General features: G+C 38.1%; 1 protein-coding gene across 1 annotated transcript; it reads right to left on the bottom strand.

The window, feature by feature from the left end:
- On the bottom strand, positions 1-8,528 carry LOC138918670 (small ribosomal subunit protein eS4, X isoform-like). The gene is made up of 4 exons (XM_070241269.1): positions 8,296-8,528; positions 6,244-6,476; positions 5,927-6,144; positions 1-2,306 (listed from the first exon to the last, which is right to left on the bottom strand). Exon 4 carries the CDS (start codon positions 870-872, stop codon positions 207-209), a length of 666 nt encoding a protein of 221 aa, XP_070097370.1. The 5' UTR covers positions 873-2,306; positions 5,927-6,144; positions 6,244-6,476; positions 8,296-8,528; the 3' UTR covers positions 1-206.
- Positions 8,529-19,746: the final 11,218 nt, after the last annotated feature.

The raw sequence follows: 19,746 nt of genomic DNA, 5'->3' as shown, positions 1-19,746 counted from the left end.
TACCATATTTGTTTATTTACGTCATATTATCTTTAATTAAACACAAAGACTCTTCCAATCATGTCACCTAGAGACCGTTCCACCCACTGCTCTGTTTGGCCGCCAGTCTCCTGTCTCTCTTCAGCAATGATGAGGTGGATATCTTTTCTTTGCGGAAGAGAAATCCGTGTTTTGTTGCATTTGCAAATAACAAAAATGTTGCAGAATCAGGTGGGAAAGCTGTTGCCACTGGAATCTTGCACGTGAACCACATCAAAAGAACCAGGTTGTCTGTCTCTGTTGGTGACCACACTCGTTCCTCCCAGGTTAGCACCTCTGGTCACCATACACAGGTTAGCACTGTCGGACTTTGTGAAGCTGGTGATCTTTCCAGTCTCCAAATCAGTCTGGATGGTGGTGTTCACGTCGATGAGGCAATCAGGGTAGTGGATGGTGTGAGCATCATGGGTCACCAGATGAAGAATTCCTTTCACGCCTACAAAGATCTTTCTCACTTTGTGCAACTTGTACAATACCTTGGCCTCCTTGGGTGTGATACTATGAACAGCAAGGCCACCCTCACTGTCATAGACCACCTGGAAGTTCTCTACAGGCTTGTCAATGCTGACGACATCCATGAAACCAGCAGGGTAGGTTATATCAGTTGGGACCTTGCCAATCTTAATGAACCACTGCATGCAGATATTTTTTACTTCATCTCCTGTTAGGGCATGCTTAAGTCTGTTCCTTAGGAAAATGATGAGGAAGAGACATTCTCTCAGCTTGTGGGCACCGGTAGATGGACAAGGAGCAAACACGCTGGGCTGTTTATCCAGAATCCAATGCTTTGGAGCTGCTACATACTTCAGATGCTTCTTGGGACCAAGAGCCATGGCTGCCACTAGGCATGAAAAGAGGACCACTTCTTCCGGTGCACTGATAAAATAGCGGGGTTATACAATTTTTAGAGCTGGATGGAAACTTTAAAGATTCCTCCATGCCTCAGTCCTCCATTTCAATGGTTCTCAACCTTGATTTTTTTTTTTGAGATTTTATTTTTCCTTTTTCTTTCCAAAGCCCCCTGGCACATAGTTGTATCTTTCAGCTGTGGGTCCTTCCAGTTGTGGCATGTGGGATGCCACCTCAGCATGGCCTGATGAACGACGCCATGTCCGTGCCCAGGATCCGAACCCGCCAAACCCGGGGCCACGGAAGTGGAGCGCACGAACTCAACCATTCGGCCACGGGGCCAGTCCCACAACCTTGATTTTATATTGGAAAATATTAGGGAGTTTAAAAAAAATCCTGAGATCTTTATCCACAAAGATTCTCATGTAATTGGCCTGGGGTGCAGCCTGGGCATCAAGATTTTAGAATCATATCTTAGTTTGCTGGTTCCAGTGTGCAGCTGAAGTATTTCCCTTCTGTGAATGAGGAAACTGACTTCCAGAGAAGTCACGTGTCTTGCCCAGGTTACGTGTTGGGTGGAAATGAACAAAAGACTCAGGTCTCCTGACGTCTAACACACTGTTCATAGTATATGACTCATACTGTGCATTTTTGCCTCAGACAGAGACATTCCTCTCCGCTGGGGCACTGAGGAGCAGCCCGCAGTTCACAGGCACAGCGAAGCCTGCTTGCTTTCCAATTTTAGGACAAAAGACTAGAAAGCAGCTTTCATAATTCTGCTTCTCAAATATCACCAAATAGTAATATTTTTGTGTGGAAAAACATATCACTTTCCTCACTGTCATTTTAGTAAAGGGAATGATCTTACTTTTTATGACTTTCCACTCCCCCATGGGACTTAATAAAAATAACTTCATTTTGAAAGAAAATAAAATGCAGTCTGTAAACTTTTTAATTTATGACTGAATTGGCCTTTGTCTGGAGAGGATGTTTACCAGTAACCTAGGATGTAATGTTTAAGGCAGATTGCTGTTGCCTCTGCCCAAGGCGAAGGGAACCGGTGTCGTACACCATCCAAACACTTCTTCAAACCTCCTAAAACTTGACGGAGTGGTATTTTGACCGAAACCACTCTGCCAGTTCTGCCTTAGGAACCATCGGATCAGCCCACTTACGAAAGGAGGGGGAGTAGGCTCTGGTTATCTATGGCTGTGTGGCAAATTATCTTGAAACCTGGCAGCTTAAAACAGCAACTATTTTATCATGTCTGTGATTTTGAGGAGCAGGACAGGGCTCAGATGGGTAATTCCTCAGTTCCAGTGTCTTCCTCAGACATTGCTTGAGGTCACTCAGAGGTAAGCAGCTGGAGGTGAGGCTGTTCTGGAGGCCCTAAGACAGCTTCGCTTATGTGTCCGCTCCTGCAGGGGTGGGTGGAAAGTCAGGATTAGCTGAGTCTGTCAACCTCCGTGTGGCCTCTCCAGTGATGGTCTCGAGGTATTAGGACTCGGACTCCTTCCCCTCCTCTTTCTTTCCCCTTCATTTCCCCTCTCCATCTTCCTCCTCCTCCTCCTTCTTCTCCTTGTTAGTATATGACAGAGTTTGCAAATTTTTTCTTGTGGTAAAATATACATAACATAAAATTTACCATTTTCAAGTTTCAGTTCAGTAGCAGTAAGTACGTTCACAATGTAGTACAATCATCTGTCTATTTGCAAAATTTTTTCATTGCCTCAAACAGAAACCCTGTACCCTTTAAGCAGTACCTCCCCGTTATCCCTTGCCCCCAGCTCCCGATAACCTTAAATCTACTTTCTGCCTCTATGAATTTGTCTATTCTAGATACATCCTATAAGTCGAATGCTACAATATTCTTCCTTTTGTGTCTGGCTCGGTTCACTTAGCATGATGTCTTCAAGGTTCCTCCATGTTGTAGCAAGTGTCAGAACCTCATTCCTTTTTATGGCTGAATGATATTCCATTGTATGCACACCACATTTTGTTTATGTGTTCATCTGTTGATGGACACTTGTGTTGTTTCCATCTTTTGGTTATTGTGAATAATGCTGCCACAAACATGAATATACAAATATCTGTTCAAGTCCCTGCTTTCAATTCCTTTGGATGTATACCTGGAAGTGGAATTGCTGGATCCTATGATAATTCTATGTTTAACTTTTTGAGGAACCACCAAATGGTTTTCCATAGTGGCTGCACCAATTTTACATTCCTACCAGCAACGCGTGGGCATTCCAATTTCTACACATTTCACCAACATATTTTATTTTGTTTTCTTGATAATAATTATTCTAGTGGGTGTGAAGTGGAGACTCATTGTGGTTTTGATAGGCATTTTCCTAATGACTAGTGATACTGAGTATTTTTGATGTGCTTATTGGCCATTTGCATATCTTCTTTGGAGAAATGTTTATTCAAGTCCATTGCCCATTTCTAAATTGGATTATTTTGTTGTTGTTAAGTTGTATATTTGGACTTCTTACAAGACAGCTCACGGTGTTCAGATAGAAGATTCCAAGAGACCCAGGTGGAAGTTGCAAGACTTCTTATGACTTGGCTTCAGAAGTCCCAGGACCTCAATCTGCTGTATTTTACAGGTCATGCAAGTTACTGAGGTCAGCCCATATTCTATGGGAGGGGTAGCAAAAAATTCGTGGCCATCTTTACTCTACCAGAGTATGGTATTAAAATTAACTAAAGCAATTCAATTGTTTGAATAACAGTAATAATAATGAAGAATGGGGCTACAACTTTGGATTAATACAGTTTCTTTTCTCCTGAGGTCTTGAAGTGCTTTCAGCCATCAAAACCCTCCCCATGGCATTTTTAAACATTTTAGAGATTTTTAATTATGATATAGAGATGAGCACAGTTACTTGAGTTTTAAAATCACTTAGCTGATCTGCTTTATAATGACAGAGTGAGGCAGGAGGCCTGGGTTTCAATCTGGACTCTGCCATTAGCTGGCTGACTGGCCTCTCTTGGGGGATGAGCTGGATGGCCTCTAACTTCTCCTCCTGCTTGGACACAGTATTGTTTTAAGAAGGAAGATGAATTGATCAAGAATTAGGATGTAGAAAATGTCTAAGCACAGGACAATTTGCTGCCTAGAAATATTCCCATGTGTCATTTATTTACTGGGACAGAGAAATAACTTCAGCTTAAAGGCAATTATTATAATAGGATTAAAAAATAGCATCAGTAAACACATACACACAGTTATGATGAGAGCTGAAGAAATGTCTTGGAGCATTGAGGCAGAAGGGCAAGAAGATAAGAAACAGAGCAGTTCACAGGTCAGCCAGGTGCAAGGGAATGAGGAATATGGTTTTCTGGGTCAAAGTCATAATCTAAGAGTGGTGCATAGCAACAAGATTTGCAAACTGGTGGCTAAATCCATGAAACAAAATATGCAGAAATAGGGTAGTGGGGGGGAGGTGGTAAGAAGTGAGGGCACCAAACAATTGCAGTGCGTGTCTTTCACGTGTGCCGAGCACAGGGCCGGTTGTTTGCATATTGAGCCGAGTTGATTTTCATAGGCAACCAGAAGAGGAAGCATTACTTGCCCCTCCCTCCTGTTTTACAAATGAGGGAAATGGTGCTCAGCATTGTGTGTGTGATCCCACAGCTCAAGGCCTGAGAGAGACAAAAGCTTATGTTTTTCCTACATCAAGCTGCCTTCAACAAGCCAGGACGCCATATTTACAGGAGAACAGTGTTTGGAAAGGATTCTTATCAGACATTAGTCCTCTCAACCCTAGAACATAATCATCGTCAGTTTTTTGGTCCTCTTTGAAAATGAAGAGAATATATCCTCTCAAGCTTGGTTTGGAGGATCACTCACTAGCTGTTTCTGACTACCTGTGAAATTCTCCACTACTATCTGACTTCTTCATATAGAGAAAAGTGACCCTTAATAGAAGAGATAACTTTAGTAATTTAACTAAGTTTGTTCTTTAAAAAGTATGCAAGTTATGGGTGGATCTCAAGGACACCTGTACTGAGTCTTGAGCAGATGAGAATTTCCTTTTCCTCCCCGACCCAGAGAGGACCCCTGTCTTGCATCATTGCAAGATCCCAGGCCCAACAGGTTTTCATAGCTCTCTTCCAGGGTGAGGGGCTTTCATTTCTACCCTTTCTCCAGGAGCAGTGGCTCTTTGCCTGGATCCCTGCAGGAGAGGCTTTGCCACCCTCCTCCTGCCCCTTAGCTGCTCAGAGCTTTTGCTTTGTAGGAGAGAAGGTTTGGGGAAGTGGGTTATGTTTCCTAACTCTCCCCCAATGGGAGTGGATCACCACCTGCATGGCTGAGCTCCCAATGGGGACTCTCTTCTGTCTCCTGGTCTTCCTCCAATCTTGCCTATGATCACCTGGTGGATAAGAGCTTAGGAACAAGTCCATGTTCCTTGTAGAAGCCTAGGGTTCCCATTTATTCTAAACTGATACACTGGTCCACATTCAGCCTTTAAGTATTTGTTAAAAATTTAGCTGTTTTCCGTGAAATCAACAATACAAAGAGATTTTTGCACTCCTATGTTCATTGCAGCAGTATTCACAATAGCCAAGATGTGGAAGCAACCCAAGTGCCCATCAATTGATGAAGGTTAGAGAAGATGTGGTATATATATACGATGGAATACTACTCAGCCATTAAAAAAAGATAAAATTGTGCCATTTGCAACAACATGGATGGACCTTGAGGGTATTATGTCAAGTGAAATAAGCGAGACAGAGAAAGACAAACACTACACAATTTCACTCACATGTGGAAGATAAAGAAACACACGGATAAGGAGAACAGATTAGTGGTTACCAGAGGTGAGGGGGATGGGAGGGAGGGCAAAAGAGGTAAAGGGGCGCATATGTGTGGTGACGGATAAAAACTAGACTACTGGGGATGAGCAAGATGCATTTTAAATAGAAACTGATATATAATAATGTACGCTTGAAAGCACACAGTGTTATAACCAATATGACTTCAATAAGATAACTGAAAAAGAAGGTCAGCTGTTTTCTTCTTACCTACCTTAATGGTGGCCATTCCTTCCTTCCATGCCATTCCAAAGGCAATTCATGTGTTCACTTTTTCCCTCGGAGGGGTTTGCCACTCTTTGGAATTTAGTTCATTTAGTGCCTTGTGTACTCAACTCTCTAATGGATTTAAGAAAAACTATGACTTTATAGATTATCAGGCTTTTTCTTATTCTTGGGATGGGAGCAATGTTCTCTTGAAGCTTTCTATATCTTAAACAGAAGTGGAAGTCCAGATGATATTTAAAAAACTCTTTGTATCATGGAAATTTTCAAATATTCAAACACATTGAGAAAAGAGTAAGTACTCACCATCCAGCGTCTGCAGTAATTTATCACTGACATTCTTCCATATTAACACGTACAGATCCACTCATTCTTGTTAGCAGCAGTAGAGTATTATATAGCATAAAAATACTTCCGTTTATATAATCATTCCCATACTGATGGCTAGTTAAGTCATCTCCAACCAATAATAATATTGCATCAAACATTTTTTGTACATATTTCTTTGTGTTCTGTGAGTTTTTATTTGGGATGGGTTCCTAAAAGTGAATTCAATGGGTCAAAGCTTATGCGCGTGTTACATTTTGATAGATAATGTCAAATTGTCACTCAAAAAATCTGTACCAATTATATTCCCAGCAAACATTGTATGTGTGGCACCAAAAATCTTAACCTGGGGCTGCCCCCATGGCCGAGTGGTTAAGTTTGTGCACTCCACTTCGGTGACCCAGGGTTTTGCCACTTCAGATCCTGGGTACGTACATGGCACCGCTCATCAGGCCATGCTGAGGCGGTGTCCCATATTGCACAACCAGAAGGACCTACGACTAGAATATACAACTATGCACTGGGGGGCTTTGGGGAGAAGAAGAAGAAGGAGAAAATAAGTAAAAAGATTGGCAACAGATGTTAGCTCAGGTGCCAATCTAAAACTAAAAATTTTTAACATAACTTAAAAATCTGAGGCTACTTATTGTAAGGAAAATGATAAAGCAAATAAGTTTCCAGTTTGGTCCATTGAAAGACATTCTCATTTTAAAAATGTATTTGCCATTTCAAAAAAGCAGTTCATGGAAGGAAGTAAACATTAGTCTTTAGTTCTTTCAGTCCAGTATTTACAGCTGAAGCTATTTGCCATTTAAATACAAGTCACTAAAATTTAGTGCTTAACCACATAAACAGCACTTCTGGTTTCTATTAGTTTCTTATCCTTGTACATCAGTGACTTTAGTAATGGCTCTGATGATTTATGTTATAAGCAAAGAATGTGCTTAACTTTGGCATTAAATGAAAAGTGGCTAAATGACATTCTATAGCTTCCAGTTTTTTTTAAAAAAGAAAACTTCAAACACAAATTTGCTTAAATTCTCACACTTCTGATTATTTTAAATTCTAGCATCTCATGTGTAAGTTTTTTTCATTTGATAAATATTCATATTTAGTTCCTACAATATGTGTGTGTATACTGCTATGTACTGAGAGGATTAAAAAAATTAGAAATGATTCCTTTTTCTAAGAACTTCCATACATATAAATATATATATGTATTTACAGGAATCTGTCCACCTATTCATCCATCCATCCATTCATCCACTTATTCATTCAATAAGCATTTGTCTCTAGTGTCTAGTCTGTTATAGTAATGTACTGGGAACTCAGAGTTAAATAAAAGATGGTCCCTGTCTTCAAGACAAAACAGTCTAGTAGGAGAGAGACACATGTTCATGTCCTACTGGTGATTAGAGAAGGCTTTCCAAGAGAGGTGGCATGATAGATATTTGAAGAGGATGTAAGATTTTAATAGATGGTGTAAGAGGAAGTTCTTTCCAGGTTGAGGAAATGTGAAGAATGCTGGGCGAAAGCATGCAGGTGCAAAAGTGCAGGTGCAAACGAGAACTGATTGGAGGGGGAGGTTGAGTGACACAGTAGATGCTGATGTTGAAATTGGAAAAAAGTTGGCTAGGATCAGGAGGGAGAAGGGCTACCATTATGGGTAGGAATGGTTAGAGAAGACTTTGTGGGGAAAGAGGAAGTACTTAAACAGGACTTTGAAGGATGGGTAGGATTTGATAGGTAGATTGCAGGTGGAAAAAATACCAGAGGCAGAGAGAACAGTATGAGCACAGCTTTGGAGTTGACCAGGAGCTTAGTGTCCTTAGGGCACAAAGGAACGGAACTATGTTGAAAACAAGAAGTATCTAACATTGTATCACATTCTTTCCTTCTTTAGGGTTTTCACATAGGCTATATCCTCTTCCAAGAATCCTCTTTGCCTGTAACAGAATGCTTTTGGTAGTCATGAGCAAAAAAGCCAAGTTGGATGGACTAGGGGTTGATTTAACTTTCAATTCATAATACCGTCAGGGTTCTGTTTCCCTGTGATCAACCAGTTATCTTGGTTCTTCCTTCTCCTGTATGTTGGCTTTATTTCAAGCTGGCTTTTCTCTTGGTAGACAGTTGACTGTCGTTAGCTCCCAGGATACATGTCCTTGTTCACAACAAGGACGAGAAAGCAGCTGTTTCCCTTCCACCTTCAAACAAATGCCTGACTTTCTTTCCGATTAATCCAGCTTGGGTCACATGCCCCCTGTGAACCAAATACGTAGACTTGAAGTCTGTCGTGTATCGATTGTCTTACGTCAGACCATCTCTGAACCAACCACTGTGACAAAGAGATTTGACTGGACCAATCAGGGGCCCAATCCTTGGGATGAAGGCGGGCTCTATAATAGCCTAAACCTGTGGCTATGTACTGTGTGCGTAAGGGATGTTGTGGGGTGGGGGTGAGGGGTCTGGAGGGCAGCGATCATAAGATCTACCCTATTGCTCCACAGATTGCTTAGACAACTCGTGGTCTTTCTTTAATTTTCACCTTAAATGTCAGGTTTGCAAAGAGGCTTTCCCTCTTCTCTCAAACTGGAGTCTTCCTGTTTTAGCTCATGGTATCCCATAGTTTTTCTTCATAACGCTTATCACCTTTAAATTACACACTTATTTGTGTGATTATTTGTAAAAAATCTGGTTCCTCACTAGACTCTAAGCTATATGAGAGCAGGGACCATGAATTTTTCTCAGCACAGATCCCTAGCTAGCACGTAATAGGCACTCTATAAAAATGTGTGAAATGAACGCCTGGATTAATCTCAGCTCGTATTCAGTAAGGAGAAATCTTACTTTGATCAGCTTCAAAACTGCTATTGTACCAGGGGAGGGGTAACATAAAAGTGAGTATTAAGCTCAGAGCTATGTTACAATGTGACCCAAAACTGATAAGTACCATGTAAAACAGATAAGGTATTCCAGGAATTACATGGATTAAAAGATGCACTGTTATTGTAAATGACACTGTCAAATGCCAGTTTTGTGTAAAAAGTCTTGTCATTTGTAATAATATTCATTCCCACTTTCTTTTACTATCAAGGTTGTATCTCACAGCAGAGCATATTTTGAATGCACTTACACAGACCAGGACTATCTTGCTTTTCTTGTAATAAATTATCTGCATCAGAAATGCACAATATGGAACTGAGACTATAAAGAGGTTTTTTATAGGGGCTAAAGAAATGATTATAAGTCAGTAGAACTGCTATCATTCAAAACGTGCATTTTGACTCCTGGCTGTTTCAAAATTTATTTTCATATATAATTTCGGTACAGTTTTCAATTAGAGGGATTTAGGAAAAATCAACTATCAACACTTGGAAATATTCATGTCGTAAAATGTGAGTCTTCTCTATCCCATCAAACCTCAGCATTCTGGTTAAGGATGTTTGGAAGATCCACTCATAGAACATTAATTTAATTTGGTAAAATTATTCAGTTGACCTTAACATAATTGTTTTCTATGCTTTCAGTGGGAAAAAGTCTCATTGTTAGTTTGGTCCTGAGTAAACACTGAAGTGTTTTAGTGACCACACGAACTAGTTATGGATGTTATCACTTTTTATCATAAACTTATTTTGCATTGTTGTGCAGAAACAACCAAAGTATCATGTGTTCAGATGCCTGTTAGAATATGTGAATAAATTTATATTTAATTTGTCTTTACAGTCTTTTATCCATTCTTTAGTTATTCTGGGTTTACAGAGCCTGAAATTTTCAATTCAGTAGTAGTAATGTGGAAATGAAAGATTTAGGTAATATGGGTTCCATAGGGCATCCAACATCATCAACATTTGGTAGGGTGGATATGGGCTACTCCATTTAGTATAATAGCCCCACATTGTCAGGCGATCTCAGAGCAAGCACTCATTTGAGAAAATAAATCATCCATCCATCTTTTCTCTTCCTGTCCCTCACCCGTTGTTTGTGCTTACTGATTATTTCCTATATTATATATAGTATGAATAAAATTTGTCTTATTATATGAAGAAATAAAGACAATATGTACAATTAAAGAAATAAAAATCCCAGGCCTTGACATCAAGGCATATTTTTTTTTATTGAGTTAACGATAGGTTACAATCTTGTGAAATTTCAGTTGTACATTACTGTTTGTCATTCGTGTTGCAGGTGCACCACTTCACCCTTTGTGCCCACCCCCCACCCCACCTTTCCCCTGGTATCCACTAAACTGTTCTTAGTCCACATTTTTCAATTCCTCATATGAGTGGAGTCATACACAGATTATCCTTCTCCACCTGGCTTATTTCACTTAACATAATTCCCTCAAGATCCATCCATGTTATTGCAAATGGAATGATTTTGTTCTGTTTTGCAGCTGAGTAGTATTCCATTGTATATATGTACCACATCTTCTTTATCCATTCGTCTGTTGATGGGCACTTAGGTTGCTTCCCTGTCTTGGCTATTGTAAATAATGCTGCAGTGAACATTGGGGTACATAGGACTTTTGGGATTGCTGACTTCAAGCTCTTTGGATAAATACCCAGTAGTGGGATGGCTGGATCGTATGGTAATTCTATTTTTAATTTTTTGAGGAATCTCCATACTGTTTTCAATAGTGGCTGCACCAGTTTGCATTCCCACGAGCAGTGTATGAGGGTTCCTTTTTCTCCACAACCTCTCCAACATTTGTTACTATTAGTTTTAGATATTTTTGTCATTCTAATGGGTGTAAGGTGATATCTTAGTGTAGTTTTGATTTGTATTTTCAAGGCATATTTTTTAGATTGCACAAGACATGGCTAAAGTAGCGAAATGAGTTTTTGTGTGCCTTAAGGATCTGTTGGCATTTTTTTTCGTGGGTCGTATTTACATCTCAGTGTCGTTTTGTTCTGCTCATGAAAACATTTTAGACGTGTTTGAAATCATTACACCCTTCACAAAACCAAAACAAGAAATTGGCTTTTCTTAAAATGTTTCATTTTTTGACAAGCTCCTGGCTGTTTCCCAAATCTCAGTTAGGTTTTTAATATCCCATTTAAGAAAATGAGTTTGGCCTGGTGAGATAAAAATTGACATTAGGACATCTGTGTCCCAGTCCTATTTCAACAGTAATTTTGGATAACTGTGCCTCAGATTGTCCATCCATGAAATGCTTTGCAGTCGGTGCTCAGTTTTTGTTGAATGAGTGAACGAAATAGTAACCAACACTTAACTGAGTGCTTACCATGTGCTCGGCACTCTATGTATTATCACACTGATGCCCTATGGAGTAGATACTATTATTTACTCTATTTTATAGAGGAGAAAGTTAAGCTTAATTGACTTGCCCAAAGACATACAGCTAGAAATGAGTGAAGTTTGAACCCAGGTCGTCTAAATCCAGTGCCTGTGTTTTTAAACATACAATGTCTGAGTCTTTCCCCTGGCTCCAGGAGGACAAAATCAGCTATGGGCAGCTAACAACACTCCAGCTATCCTCTGCCTGGTGAGCTCGTGTCTGTGCTTTGTCGTGTTACACCATGTGAGGAAGGAATTCGGCAGGGCTGGAATCTCTCACTATGTGATGTCAGTAATTTTGGGTGCTGGAAAACTTTCCTTTTTGTGTCTTGAAGATTGCATAACCAAGGTCCTTCTAAACCAAAGGGACAGAGTAATTGACCTCAAAATATGTACTGTCCTTTGACTCCTTTGGGGTAAGTGAGGGGTACAGAACTAAGTATTACTGCCGTCTCTTTTAGGAATCTAAGTATAACACCTTCAAAAAGAAATCTGATGCTCGGGAGAACAAATGGCCAATGGATGTTTCAGACCCAGATGGCGGTGGTTAGAAGTTTGGAGGAGGAGGCCTCACTACAGTTTATCAAAGCCACAGAGTATCCTAATTAATATTTAGAAAGTGTATACATGGACGTTGAGGTTGAGTTTATATGACTCTGAAAACCTTCGTTTCATTTTGAAAACAGTCAGTGCCACATAGTGACCTGGCTATGTGGAGTTTGAGATGAGATTCTATGCTCTTCCTTATGGTTTAGAAATACATGCCATATTTTGGAATCATATTGAAATCTGATTTATATCATGAACACATTCTGGGGCATAAATGGAATATTTTATAAAGCTGAAGTTAAGTGAGAGTGACTCCCGTTACGTCGAGGTGTCAAGGGTGTGCTGAGGCGGAGCGAACTCTGCGCGTCTTGAACGAAATTGGAGACGCAGCTGCACATGTGAAAGGTCAAGGGGAACTTACAACCAATAGGTCAGGCCTGAGAAACAGACACCACAACTGAACCAGTTTATATCGTCCCTAGTCTATTTTTAAAATATCGTTAAGAAAATGCAGTTTGGCTGAGAGAAAGAGAACAGCGAAGCTACCCCCAAAGAACAAGGAGGGGAAGATAGGCAGAGCGGAGGGAAGAGGGTTTGCCTAACCAGAATCATGTATCTAAAAGAGATGAATGCTTCATAAACTCTCAAAAGTACTTATCAAAACACAGAAGATATTTTAAGTACCCCCCTCTGAAAAAAACCACAACAAACTATTAAGACTGTGATACAAGCCAGTAGGCAGCAAGATACTCTGTTAATTTTGGAAGCCTACCATATGTCACCATAACACAAAAGAATGCTATTTTAATGGCTCTCTTAACACACCCTGTGGTGTCTGAGTGTTGGATGACACAGTATCTTTCTGGTTTAATTGTGCATTTCCTTGCTGCCTTTGATTTCCCTCTGTCAAAACAGAAATATTCTAATGTTAACGTATATAAATATAAAAAAATTAATAGTTAATAATGAAACAATTTAGTATGCTCAAAATATTTTTAAAATTCAAAGCAAAGCATACACAAAATATTCTTAAAATTTTCAATAGGAACCTCTAAAAACAGTTTTCTGTGTTAATAATTTACCTTCCAATTTATATTCAGGGAGAGAGGTTTTAAGGTGGTTATTCTAACCACATACAATGCATAATTACTAAATAAATGTAAAAAATAGAGGTAATTTTCTGAAGAAATTAAATTATGTAAAAAAACAGCAAACAATATTAAATTAACTTACAGAACTGAGTACCATAAATGTTCAATGTACATCTATGATATCAACACAATTACTTGTATTTACTGAAAGTATTTTTCCTTCTATAAAATATTTAAATAGCTGCACTTCAACCATTTGAAATACATTTATATGCATTTAAGAGATTTTGCTTAAAGAATCAAAATCTATCAAGAAAACATCTGAATGTTTGATTTATATGTATTAAGGAAAACCAAAAAAATGATGAAATTGCTTAGTATCCTTTAAGGCAGTATTACTACCAATGCACTCAGGAATGAGGACAAACAGGTCTTACTCAATGCCATCTCGGCAAGGATTGTCCTTCCTTCTCTTCTCTCCATAGGTCCTCTTATTTCCAAGTTAAACTTAAAGGAAACTCGTCTCTTTAAAGAATTTAATGATAAAGAAATATTACATAGTTAAGGGGTAACAAAAAATTGCCAAACGTGAAACTTTTAGTTCTGGATCATACATTTGAGGGAAATAGAATATACTAAGATCACTTCAACATTAAGACTAAGTCAAACATAATCGTCCTGCTTTGTGCTTCAGAAGGCACCTGCATCTTGCAGAGTCACAGGCCTGTCTATAGGGAAATAAATTGTTGCTGTCTGTGACTGCAAAGAGTTCTGGTTTTTGGGTCCGACTAGATAGTAGCTTATGGTATTTGGTTTAATTCTCCTTTTGAGTTCATGTAAATGGTAACGTAAGTGAAATGGTTTTCAGACCTTTTCTTAAGGGTCTTTTTTATAATACAATAGTCTCTTCTGTGCTGGATATTTCCTTTAAACCTAAAAATCACAAGACTTGCAGTAATTTATGTCCTATTTGTTCATGTACTTCTGATTTAACATACTACATTATTAACAAATATTATAATATTAAATATAATATAAAAATACATACTACATATATTAAGTCAGAAGTAAAAGTTTATTTATCTATCTATCATCTATCTATTTGTCTTGGTATTGGGGAAATCAATGTAAAATTACATTTATAATGCCTGTGACTGAATAGTGCCCCCAATTTAAGAACCATGTTCAATTGGGAGATCAGTGAGGGGAGCATATCGTTTTGAACTTTTCAATTTTTGAAACTATGTACACGTATTATTGTTTCTCAAAAAATAAAAAGAAAAAATTGACATTTTATTGGGCTAGAATGGGGGCAAAAACATCCTGTTTTACCACAGGTAAAATGGCTTATTTTAAAAAGTATCTTGCAGAGTCAGAATTATAATTTAACTCAATTCTTTCTCATTGCTTTTTTCTGGTCATACTACTTGACTTTCAGCTACTATAGCATGACTTTGTCTAAAAAAAGACTAAAGTAATAAAAATCATCCATCTTACAAGAACATTATGACTAGGATTAGAGAATCCCGAAAACACCCTTCAATATTTTGGAAAAACATGATTATGTTAAAAAAAAAAAAAAAGGCACTGTTATGTTGAGTTTAGGGAAATGCAGTTAGAGGCGGTTTCAAGGTGGTTCTTTTGCGGGAGTTGACGTTTCCCATCTCGGAATACGGAGGAAACAGGTGCAGGGCTGCGGGGGAGTGTATTTTCCCAGCCGACCTAATAAAACCACACGTATCCACTTATGTTTTATTCATGGGATGACACAGGACATGTGTGTTCTCGTTGATTTTAACTTAAGATAGCTTAGGACAAAAGGCGGAACCCAATAATCTGGTGTTTCAGTGGAATTATGGAAGTAAAATAATATTAAATACTTGATTTTTGTGTCAGAAGTTGAAATTTGGAAACTGTTGACATCTCATCAATTTTTTGAACTGACCACCAAGCAACCTAAGTATTGGCAGTCACATAATTGTTCTTTGGTTATGCCTCCAAATTTACTAGTGGTTTTTAATAAAAATATTTTATTGACTCCACTAGTGAGAGGACTTTGTAAGATGACTTCCCTTATGCTCCTAGAGGGTCTTGCTTGCTTCCAAACATTTAGCTGAGTATACATCATAGCAATAGTTCAGTTTATTGAGTGCTTACCATGTGCAAAACATTTTACATGAGTTATCCCATTTAATCCTTACAAAAATCCTTATAGTGTTGGCATTTATTATTATTTGTACTTTACCGATAATGAAACTGAGATTCAGAGAAGTTAAGAAAGTTGTCAAAGATCTTGTTCAGAAGTGGGATTAATTCCAGTCTGTCGACGCTAAAACTTGAGCTCTTTCTACTTTGCCGTCATCAGATTCCAGACCTTAAGTGCATAACCAATTAGTTAGACAATATTTCATTTAAAACACATACATTTATTAAAGATTAAACATCTTTAACTGTTTTGACAAATTGTCGTTAATTCATTGTGTTAACTAATGGGCAACCTATTTTTCCTGAGGGTTAGTTTTGTTCCTGTACAATATTAATTCAGTACTATCATCTATAGTTCTTTTAATATTTTTACATATTGGATTCTCATCTGCACAGTGATGTTCCAGATCTTTAAAAGGGACTTACATAATAAAGTGTTTCACATTTCCAGTTTCTTGCTGATTTTTGTGAAAGTCATTATCTTTACATAATCACAGAAGATCCTCAATTTTATTCATAAACCTTTCTACAGAAAAGAACTGAATGCCAGGAAATGCTTCTGTCTATAAGATGCCACTCATTTAAAAAGAATTAAAATCTGAGTTTGTTGGCACAATAAAATGACCAGAAACACAGAGAAATTGCTTCTGGTGAAGGAAGTAAATAAAGACAATATAACACCAGCTAGGGTTTATGGCCATCATAATGGACTCTGTTTTACATGCCCTGGGCACTTCCCCTTATAATTTCTACTGCATTATTTTTTACTTATTCAGCTGTTGCTTTGTCACTGTTCTGCAGGTTCATGCATTCCCCTTTTGTCATCTCAACTTATAATTTCACCAGAACAAGACTCTGCCTTCTAGTTTTTTAAAAAAAATATGATCCTGAAGATCTCAGTATTATGATCCTGAAGAGATCAGTAAATCAGCACTCAGTAAATACCTACTGAAAAAATACTGAAATAATCATTTCTCTGTGAAGGGAAGAATTACCACCATTAACTAAGAAAAACACTTTATTTTCCAGTCAAAGTAACAAGATGGAATTAAATTCCTTTCTCTAATTCTAAAATCAATGTACTTTAAAATGTGTGCCTCCTCAAGAGCAAAGGCCAAAGGATTAAGCTATCAACAAACTCATTTTTTCATGGAAAAACATGAGGAAGAAAAATGTTTATTAAATTTTATAAAGGCGAAGTCTTAGGCTGTGAGTGATGCGTGTCTCACTGGTCTCAGTTGCAAGTTTTTAAAAATGGAAATGGGAAGAACATAGAAATCTTAGTCTTTTGGCACAAGAGCGTCACACTCTTCCTGAGAAGCTGCTGGAGTTTGGGTTTGTGGTCATGTTTCTCAGGCTACTAGTCCTTCACCAGCAACCCAAGAATATTGGTTTTATTATGTAGTTTGTATTTCTGTACTAGATTTGTGATTATTTGCCAACTAGTATAGACTCATATCGTTTGGATCTAGACAATCTGAACTAAATCCATTCATGAGAGGAAACTAAGGCATAGGAAGAATGAATGACTTGCTCAGAGCATTTTCTACTTAAATCTGATCTTTTCCCTTCTTGAGTCTGGTTGTGGGGTACATGATAAACACCAGATGCAGCTAGAAAGAAAACTTCCCTCTGAAGACCCCAGAAAAGATGCATGGGTTCCATTGGTACGTGTTTGATTTATAATTTAGACATTTTTCGGTTTGTTTTGGACAATGATTGAAGGAAGGTGTTCTGAAAAGGGCTTAGGATGTTCCTGACCCCAATATAGCTGCCCACCTCCCACCCCACCAAAGTACTTGCTGAATTTCCTGAAGCTGGGACAGCAATTAGACCCATAAAAATGAAGTTCATTAATGAAAACTAATTGAAAATTAATTCACCACGACTCCAGGGAAGAGCTTGCATTTAAAATGTTGTGTTGTTAGCGAGCAAGTCTCTAATCATCAGAGCATGGCAAAATACTTCAGAATGACACATAGGTTAATGAGGTGGTGAAGCATCAGAAGAACGAAGTCTTGTAGTATTAAAATAGCAGCCACACTTAAAACGGCTGGCTCGCCCCTCCCTTCTGACTCCCTTCCTGCCCCATTCCACCTTCTTGCTTCATTGTCACTAGACAGAGTGGACACGGCCGTGTTATCCCTTCCCCCAACAAATCTGTCCTAGAGAAGAAATTCCACAATAATCTCCAAGTTTTGATTACTAAACATAAGTTTTGCAAATGCCAATTTATCTATTCTCTAAACCTTAAGTAATCTACTTTTTCATTTTTTAAATGTGTTATGGAAATTTTCAAACATATACAAAAGAGAGAATGCTATCATAAAATCCCCCACCTGAGTTACACAGTTATCTACTGGGAACCTACTTTAAATCATATTTTAGTAAATTTGAAAGAGCAAATATTTAGACTTAGAGTGTTTTCTTTCTCACAAAATAGATATTACGTGATAGCAGGCTTGCTTTTCTTCTTTGTTTTCATTCATCTAAAAAATATTGATTAAAGGTATTGTACGTGCAAGATGGAACTAAGAGGGATGGGACATTTATTCTTTTAAAATTTCACCCACGTCTCTTCTGAGGGATCATCTAGGATCCCCTTGAAGCATCTTTACATGCAGACAGTTTCTAATTTTATGTTTATATTTATGGATTTTTCTTTTTCTCTGTTAGATCGCAGTTATCATGAACATTTGACTGCATCTTTTGGTGATTCCAAGAGGGATTGTTCTCCAAGAAAACATCCATTTTCATTTTGCTCTTCACACAATTCATAGCTGTGCTGGTATTGAAAACATTGGTAAACCGGTGTGTGAAGGAATCTGATGAATCACTGCCTTTCCTCTCTATCGTATTTTTTATTATTTTTGAAAATGAGAAATTAAGGGTGGGATTTTGAAGATAAATTCTTTTTCTCCATTTGGTTGTTACCAGAGTCAATTTGTGTTTCCTTTATTGTCAGTCCTTTTAGCAAATCTCATCTCTCAACTTGTCCAAAATCTATTATTCAAGTATTCTAGCTTCAATATCAACCCAAGGAAGAGAATAAATAGTCTCTTTGTTCAACCTTTTAGAAAGTTTTTAAGAAAGCTGCTCAAAACTACCGAAGTGTTCTGGACATCTTTAGCACAGTCTTTCACGGCACAGAGCTCAGACACGCCCCACAGGAGAGCACACCCTCCTCAAACGCCTCCCGTCTTCACGTCCCCCTGTGTGTGTGAGTCCAGTTCTCCACGTCCCACAACAAGTCATTTCAGAACAATTCTGCTTTGGTATCTTCTTTTTAAAATTTCTTTTTTTAAAAAAGATATTTCCTCCCATATCACATTATTCTGATTTTTTTCAACTAAATTGCTTAGACAAATATATGTTTATGGTATTGCTGTTCTGTTATAATGTTTTCAAGAAATTTTAAAACAGAAAACCTGATAGAGTAAAAAGTTAAACAGCCTATGAAAATGCCTCGCAGTGCCCCAGGTGGAGTAGGAGATTGATGTTGCGTTCTGACTGTGATTTTGTTTCTTATTTATTTAATTGCTAAGAAAAGTTCTATGTAATTCAATTTGTACAAACAGATTTGATGTAATACGAGCCACAACCTTATTAGTACTAGAGCCAGCTTCAAGCGGAAATGGAGACATAAAAAAACATGAAGTCTTTCAATTTTGAATATATCTATTAAATTTATCTGACATGCTTGGTCAGATATTTTCTCCCTGTGACTGAATTTCTTCTGCATTTCCAGTTATTGATTTGCATTTACAGCTATTGATTACGTAGTCTGTTTTGGGTTCCTTCCTTGCCCTGCTCTGGGATGCACAAGTATACTATGCTTAGTAAGAAACACGATGTGATGAGTTAACAGGGATGAGGGAACAAGAAAGAAAACAGACTGTTTAACTGAAGAGATCCATTACGAGAGAGGAGCCCAAGATTGGATGCAAGGAACAGCACGCAAAGTTGTCTTCCCCTTCACAGAAATGCAAACTTATATTCAGCACGTGTACCAAATAAAATACAGGTACACGACATTTCTTGAATTTCTGCACATCTCTTTATTTTCTGAAAGTCATACCCATTTTTTGTGTATCCAGTTCCTTGGTGATTGCCAGTGAGGGGCATTTTAGGACATGAGCAAAGTATTTGAATGACAGTATCAAAGAAAATGTGGCAGTTTTCTTTTATTATTAACAGCCAGTCAATTAAATATCTCTAAATTTCCTTAGATAACTTACAATGGAACTTATAGTTGAGACTTGATCTTGTAAAAATTTTTTTACTGTAAAAAAAAAAAAACAACAACGAGAAAAAGAATCCTTGGCTTAATTTGACTTTG

The sequence above is a fragment of the Equus caballus genome, chromosome 18 (assembly GCF_041296265.1).
Source record: "Equus caballus isolate H_3958 breed thoroughbred chromosome 18, TB-T2T, whole genome shotgun sequence".
Classification (NCBI taxonomy): Eukaryota; Metazoa; Chordata; class Mammalia; order Perissodactyla; family Equidae; genus Equus; species Equus caballus.
Note: the sequence above shows the minus strand (reverse complement) of the source record. Positions and strands in the feature narration are given on the sequence as shown.